This window comes from Mus pahari, chromosome 21, assembly GCF_900095145.1.
Source record: "Mus pahari chromosome 21, PAHARI_EIJ_v1.1, whole genome shotgun sequence".
NCBI classification, from domain to species: Eukaryota; Metazoa; Chordata; class Mammalia; order Rodentia; family Muridae; genus Mus; species Mus pahari.
In genome coordinates this window covers 15,714,804-15,723,108 of record NC_034610.1, presented here as the reverse complement: position 1 = coordinate 15,723,108, position 8,305 = coordinate 15,714,804, and the positions used below count along the sequence as shown (strand labels likewise).

Sequence of the window (8,305 nt, the reverse complement as noted above, 5' to 3'; positions counted from 1 at the left end):
CATTCACCATCCCTTCATTTCTTGTAGACATGATAAATTTTGTGTTGAAAGTTAGGTGAGTTTGTTGTCGCTCTCACACTATTGTGTTTACTGTCTGGCTACAGGAAGTGGAACCTTCAGGGTCCATAGCCCCAGTGCTGAAAATCACATTTAAGGACACCCCCATAGATACTTGGGTGCTTCTTATGTCCCAGTACTCTGTCTTTTCCTGGAGAGGCCCTCTACCTCATCATCCCCATCAGTTTTAGATTCCCTTTCATTTTGTCAACTGCTTTTGGAAACAACAACAATAACAACAACAAATAACCAAAACAATCTTGAAAACTAAAATAATTTTGTGAGGAATGAACAGCCCTGATGCCAAGCAGCACCACAGAGTAGCAGTAATAAAATGTAAATGATACTGGTACAGAAAGACACATTGATCAATGAATTTGTATCAGTGGCCCAGAAACAAATACATACAACTGTGAATATTTGATTTTTCATAAAGAAAACAAAACCATAAACAAAAAAAGGGAGAATATCCTCAACAAATGGTACTCATTGAACTGTAAGTCTACATGTAGAAGAACAAAAATAGCCTCAGCAAGGCTCAAGTTAAAGTAGACCAATGACCTTAACAACAAAACAAACAAACAAACAAAAAAAAAACAGATACTATAAACCTCATAGAGGAGAAAGGGGAAAAAAAGTGCTGAATTCATTAGTATAGGAGATAATTTCCTAAAGAGAACACCAATGGCTCGGACTCTAAGATAACAAGTGATAAGTGGGATATCATGAAATTGCAAAGGTTCTGTAAGGTAAAGGGCAGTGTTAATAGGACAACACATAAGACTACAGATTGTGAAGGGAACTTCATCAAACCTACATAGGAATAATATACAAAACATTTTTGGCTAAAAATAATAATATTTTTGAATAAAAATTATAAAGAACTTAAAAAAAATAAACACCAACAATATAAATAACCCAAATTAAAAATGGTCACACACAGAGCTCAACAGAATTCTCAACAGAGGAATTTCAAGGGACAAGAAGCACTTAAAAATAGTTTTCAAAGTCTTTAGTCATCAGGGAAAGGCAAATCAAATTAAGATCTTAAAAAAATGAAAAGAGAAGCCACTAGCTTCAAGTCCACAGACAAAACTTCTTAAGAACTCAGTTTCCTCTTAGCTTCAAACTTTGTCTCTGTAACTCCTTCCATAGGTATTTTATTCTCTATTCTAGGGAGGAATGAAGTATCCACAAGTTGGTCTTACTTCTTCTTGATTCTCTTGTGTTTTGTAAATTGTATCTTGGGTATTCTAGATTTCTGGGCTAATATACACTTATCAGTGAGTGCATATCAAGTGACTTCTTTTGTGATTGGGTTACCTCACTCAGGATGATATCCTTCAGATACATCCATTTTGCCTTAGAATTTCATAAATTCATTGTTTTTAATTGCTGAGCAGTATTCCATTGTGTAAATGTACAACATTTTCTATATCCCTTCCTCTGTTAAGGGACATCTGGGTTCTTTCTAGCTTCTGGCTTTATATACCCCAGTACAGGGGAATGCAAGGGCCAAGAAGTGGGAATGAGTGGGTAGGGGAGCAGGACAGAGTATAAGGGACTTTCTGGATAGCATTTGTAATGTAAATGAAGAAAATATATAATAAAAATTTTTTTAAAAAAGAGCTCAGTTTCTCAAAAGTGTTCTCTGAGTAATCAAGCTAAAATGAAAGTACATATAGTATTCTAAACATGCACAAAATAAAGTAAGTAACATGGACTCAAATGGCAGGCCCCTATGTGGCTTAATGAACAAGAACCTTTACCACTGCCTATTTTCATTCAAGTTTTTAGCAGAATGAATTTTCTTCAAGGTAGATTAAATATCCTAACATGACTGTTTCTTGCTTTCTGAGCAATATTTAGCTGTCTATATATCTGGAGGCATTGTCTCATGAGCAGTCTACATTGACAGCACCATGTATGTATTGGTACTATTATTATTCAGGCTATATGTAGGTGGTCATGTTGATGATATTTTATATAATTTTGCAGATAATTGTTTCCTCTCCAGAGATACAAAATCTTACCAAATGTTCTGGTTCCATGGCTCTTAAATCTTCCTACCACCTCTTTACCAATTAATCCTGAATCTTTGTTAGTTAGTGTGCTACAAATATACCAGTTTTGATTGAACTTTGCAATTCTACATTTTGATGGTTGCAGTTTTCTTTAATGATCTATATCTGTTGCAAAGAGACATTGCTTCAGTGAGTACAGGATACAAGGTTCATGTGTGAATATAAACTTCACTATTTATAATGTTTAGGGACTGTGTTGTGCTTGTGGCAAGCCCCAATAGCTGATAGTAGTTAGCAGGGAAAAATATTAAGAACTAAGGAAAGAAGAGAGTTAGACATCTTATTCAGGAACATCTTATAACCTTTACTGCCTGACAATCAGGTTTCCTTTATAACTTAATTATACAAAACTCTGAAGGTAGAGATTGATTCCTATTATTTTTTTTTGTTTTATCATTCTGTTTTATTCATCTTGTTTTAATTTTTAATTATCTACTTTAAATACTGCTCACTGACCCCTCCCAGTCACCCCCTTCTACAATCTCTCACACATAAACTCGCTTTCTCTCTACCCAGGTATGATCACCCTGGTTATCCTCCCACCCAAGTACTTTAAGACTCTGCAAGACAGGACAAGGCAGCTCACATAGAAGTACATATCTCACACACAGACAACAGCTTTTGTTCCAGTTGTTGTGGAAGGTGGTACATTCTCTGAGAGCCTGATGGGTCCATGTTAGTTGACTCCATTGATCTTTCTGTGGAGTTCCTATTCCCTTGGGACCTGCAATCCTTCCATAAAAGTCCCCCTTTTCCTTTCCTATTTGGTTGTAGGTTACTGAATCTACGTGAGTCTTCTGCTGGGGATAAACATTCAGAGTATAGCAGAGGGGGAAAAGGATGGGAAAAGATGAGTTCAGTATCAGATGTTGGAAAGGACAGGCGAGATGTCAAGATGGCCATGAAAATGAATGGAAATATGGAACTTATCTGGTTGAGGAGGTGTGTGGGGGAGGGCATTTCCAGAAAGCAACAGAGATAAGGGAAGCCCCCAAGAATCAATTGGGTTACCTTATGTGTGACTCATTCTATTGGGAATATGGAAACTGAAGAGGCCACCTATTGTTCCCAGGCAGGAACCTAAGAACTTTCAAACCGCACTATATCCTTTCTAATGCTAATGCTACTAATAAAATTAAATGATAGTAAAATTATTATACTAATAAAATGGTACAAATAAAAAAATAATAATCTGGAAGCATATTTTCACAAGGCATGGTAGCCCATTCTCAGGCAGCTAACTTTTATGGATTCAAGGGGAGTATACATTACTTAAAATTGCCAAGCTACAATGGGAAGCTTGCATGTCCCAGGTGGTGCATTATCAACTTTTAATGGCCAAAATAGCAATTGTCATTTGGGCCCAAGAAAAACCTTGAGGCCACTGCTGCTGTCATTATATTTTTCAATTTCTGGAATAATAAAATGTATTTTTTATATCTTGGTCAAATTTCATTATTTGTCTCATATTATTCTTATGTTTTTCCTTGGCCATCAGACACCAGAGTGGCCCCATGCAAGCTAACTTCTCCAAGTAAAAGAGGTCCTGATATTTTGGCATTTCCGTTTCTTTGCTAATGATTTCTCCAGGCTATTATTACTTCCATCAGCATAAGTGCTATGTAAGGGAGAATTAATGCCAGCAATTTTAACTTTGTTGGTGTATTTTTGCTGGAGTGGCATACCATAGATGACATGCACCCCCTAATCTCTGCCATGTAATTGCCTGAGTGGATTGTAAGAAAAGTCTTATAATTAGACCTTGGTCCCCTTCTCTAGCCCTCTCAGTCTTGTTGACTATTTCAAAGTTTACTTTGTTACAATTATTTTGTTCCTTTGTAATCCAAAAGCATATCTTCTAAGTATATCTTGAAACCAATTCATCCTAGTGAGATCTATGACATATTTATGTATGTCATAACCTCCAAAATGCAAAGGAATCTTCAATTAGGTCCAAATAAGGATATCTTCCTAAAAGCAGCATATGTAGTGTACTTTGGAAATTGCTGGGGAAGATTAGGACAGTGCATGTGGAAGTTGGCATAAATGATTCTTAAGAAATTTGCCATCAATATAACATATGCAAGTTTTACAAACAATAAAGGTCTCCCTTAAGCCTGCAACAAGTGGAGATCTACAACAAAACTGAAAAACAATTGATCATGATCCTAACATGGAGGCCTCTTTTATTGGATCAGTGTCAAACAGTCATACTAGCTTTTTAACTTTCCCTGTTCCATTAGATATGGGTGGGCCAATGTTTTTTTAGTAATAACGAGGTATATGTATCCCTCCAAGGTTCATAGTATTTCTGTCATTGGGTAGATTTAAATAAATCTCCAATGAAGATATTGTTTCCATCTAGTTGAGCTAATCATCAGCCAAATGGGAAACTTACCTAGAAAAATCTTGAAAGCATATAGGAAAGGATAGGAACAACAGGAATAATAGACCATGACTAAGAGAAAAGTCATATATTATTGTTCTAACAATTTTGTATTTTTTTTCTTTCATTTAACGATGGGGATAGAAAGAATATTATTTTAAGTATAATGCCTACTATTTTTACAAAATAAAAGAATCATGGAGGATTGTGTAGTAATAAACTAGAAGGCTATAACTGATTGTTGTTATTAATTGTGAATTGTATACCAATTTATCAAAAATTGGGTGAGTGGACATTAAATGAATAAAAATCAGATGAACATTTTATAATAAAAATTATACAAAAATTCAACGTAAACAGATTGTGACACCAGCAATTGTCAAAAGACTTGATGTACAAGAGAGGTAAATATTACCTAAAATATGTGTAAATGTCTAAATTTAAATGCATGAGAAGGTAATCAGCTAACTTTTAAACAGCTGGACATACCACAAATTTTGTCAAACTATGGATATGGGCTTTAAGTGGTTTGATCTGGTTGACTCATATTTCACTTTGGATAATAAAATACATTTCTAAATGATCCTTCACACTAAGTTAGTATATAAAACATTAAGCTATGAACTAGATGCTATTAAAATATAAACTATTACATTTAAATTATGACAGTTGGTTTTTTTAAATATAAACACATAAATACAAATATAAAATTATGAATTAACTAAATGCCTTGAGAGGTTTACATAAATCATGCTGTTAATATTCAAACATGGTATATTGAAAATTATATATATAATAAATTTACACACTATTTATATGACAATTAAGTTTTAATAAGATTAATTAATGTACATTAAGAAATTATGTTCCAATGGACTTTCCAAACTAAATGTTTTAGAATTTCAGGCAAAAGGAAGAATATTCATGAAATTATAAAAATTAAAACAATAAATGAAAAGGAAGAGTTCATATCAAGAAAGAATACAAACATGTGACATGGCCAAGGAATTGAATCATCATTTCTTAGACTCAAAGAAGTCGAATCAGCATAGTAAATGTGATTTTCAAAAATGGAAAACAAAAGGCTTTCAAAATACACACTATAATAAAATCGGATAAAGAAATAAAACCTGATAAAATGGCATTCATAATATAATTGTATAACATATTTTAGAATGATAGATAAATAATACCTTTTATGAAGATTTTAATATAAATTTTAAATTTATTTTTTCAACTATATTTTAGGAACAAATCTTCCTTTTAGAATGTGTGTTTTCTTTCCTGATGTGATTAAATGAATTCTTCTCTGGTCTCAACAAGATAATGTAACACTTGGGACCAAATATGAAGGCAAGGAGTGCTGTGCTGGAAGCCAAGATAGAGAATACTTCCATAGCCACCATGACCTTCCCTTTAGTGCTGTGGTAGACAGGAAGAAAGGTGACCCAAACACAGAAAAACACCAGCATACTTAATGAGAGAAATTTGGATTCATTGAATGTATCAGGCAAATTTCTTGACAGGAAGGCCATGGTATAACTCCCAAGGGCCAAAAAACAGAGGTATCCCAGGACAGAGTGGAATGCAACAGCTGAGCCCTTGTTGCACAAAATGATGATGTGTCCATGTTCAGTATGAGCATCTTGGTCAATGTATGGTGGAGATATTGCCATCCATATTCCACAAAGAAGAAGTTGGATCAGGGTGCAGATAGGAATGATATAGTTAGGACCCCTTGATATCATTAGCCACCTTACTATTCTCCCTGGAAAACTGACCCTAAAGGCAAGGACCACAGTTATAGCTTTGGCCAACACAGTGGCAATAGCCACAGTGAAAGCAACTGCAAAGGTGGTCTGCTGAAGTATGCAGGCAGCTGTGTTGGGCTGACCAATGAAGTTCAAACAACATAGGAAACAGAATTTGAGTGTGATGAGCAAAGTGTAACTCAGAGCTCGATTATTTGCCTTAACAATAGGAGTGTCTCTGTGCTTCACAAAGATGCCAATAACAAAGGCAGTGAGTGCAGATAAGCCCAAAGCTATGCTGGCTAGAGCCATCCCCAAGGGGTCTTCATAGGCCAGAAAGCTCACAGACTTTTGGTAGCAGTTGCTCTTCTCTGTATTTGCATAATGACTCTCTGGACACTTCACACACTGGTCAACATCTGGTCAGAAATACAGGTTATCATTAGATCAGGTGTCCAGTCTAAGGTGATTCATTTTGTTCTGAGACATTTCTAACTACCGAGATTGTCACAAAATTCACCATACTATGTTTTTCATTGGACAAAGTAATTTGTACACTTGCATGAGTAACTTCATATTTATTGACTGGCGTTTGTTCCTTACATACTTCTTTATGTATTTTTTAAACATATAATAGCATTTGATACAATCCTTTTTTAAGTACTATCATTGCACTCCTTCCTTTCCCTCAGTTTTTACTGACAACTCAAGGTGCTCACTAACTCCACCTTTACATTCAGTAGAGCCAGTGTATGTACAACTGGGAAATAATGTGTACTTTCAAGAAGAAAAAAAAAATCTACCTTTGTTAAGAAAAGTATTGTATCTTTTCAAGTACACATCAACTTCCAATAAATTCATTAACAATCTTCTCAGTTGTGATTTAAGATGTACAAGGAAAATGCCTCTGTTCTCTATTCATACAATATTTCTCTGCCTTTCACGACAATGATATACCTCTTTTGAAAGTAATGAGAATACTTAATTATATTGCAAAATCTAATGGGACCCTGATAGTATTCATAATTCATGTATCCTTGGTAACATAAACATTGGAAATCTAGGTAAGTGGACGTATTTATTTCAAAACTTTTAAGATAATTGTTTCTTACATGTGAATGCTAAATTTACTTTTATTCATAAAATCCCTTGTGTTTTGAAATTCTGTTCTTTCTTCACTGGAATTTATAGAACAGACCCTATTATATTACATTAGATAGTGCTCAAAAATCACCAAATAATATGCTTCTATAATATTTGAAGAAAGCATATATTTTCACATAGAATTTTCTTATAAGATGTGAGGGATTTTCAAAAGATAACACTTTTCTCTGGAACTTTTTCACTTTTTTTGTAAATATTATGCTTAAAATAAAATAGATGTTCTAAGATGCATAAATTACATTACCTAGGTATGGTAGTTTTAATATGCTTGGCTTAGAGAATGGCACTATGTGGAAGTGTGACCTTGTTGAAGAAAGTATTTCATAGTGGGAGTGGGTTTTAAGATTCTTATCCTAGATGCCTGGAACTTACTCTTTCCCTAAAAGTTTTCACCAGAAAATGTGGAACTCTCCTCTGCTTGTGTGCCATGCCTGCCTGGATGCTGAAATGATCTTGACTTGAGGATAATTACTGCACCTTGAAACCTGTAAGCCATTTCCAATTAAATCTTTTTCTTATCAAAGTGTTTGATGACAACAGTAGAACCCTACGACATTAGTTAGTATCAGGGATGGGGGATTTCTCTGATAGGCTTGACTATGTTTTTGGTTGGAAGAATGTGGATTTTGAGATTTTGGATTGGGAAAGTGGTAGAAGGCTCTAAGTGTGGCTTAATGGGTCATCCTTGCAGGAATATGGAGTTGTTTGTTGCTGAGGATGATTTGAACTATGGAAGCCTGGTTCTAGAGGTTTCACAGAAAAAGAATTTTTTTTTTTTTTTTTTTTTTTTGGTTTTTTGAGACAGGGTTTCTCTGTATAGCTCTGGCTGTCCTGGAACTCACTTTGTAGACCAGGCTGGCCTC

General features: G+C 34.7%; 1 protein-coding gene across 1 annotated transcript in view; it reads right to left on the bottom strand.

Moving 5' to 3' along the window:
- Positions 1-5,760: 5,760 nt before the first annotated feature.
- The window catches only part of LOC110338100 (vomeronasal type-2 receptor 116-like), a 21,563-nt gene continuing 19,018 nt past the window's right edge, over positions 5,761-8,305 (bottom strand). Inside the window, exon 6 of the mRNA XM_021221320.1 lies at positions 5,761-6,697. Within this exon, the coding sequence (XP_021076979.1) occupies positions 5,772-6,697 (926 nt within the window). The 3' untranslated portion in view covers positions 5,761-5,771. The remainder of the gene's footprint in view (positions 6,698-8,305) is intronic.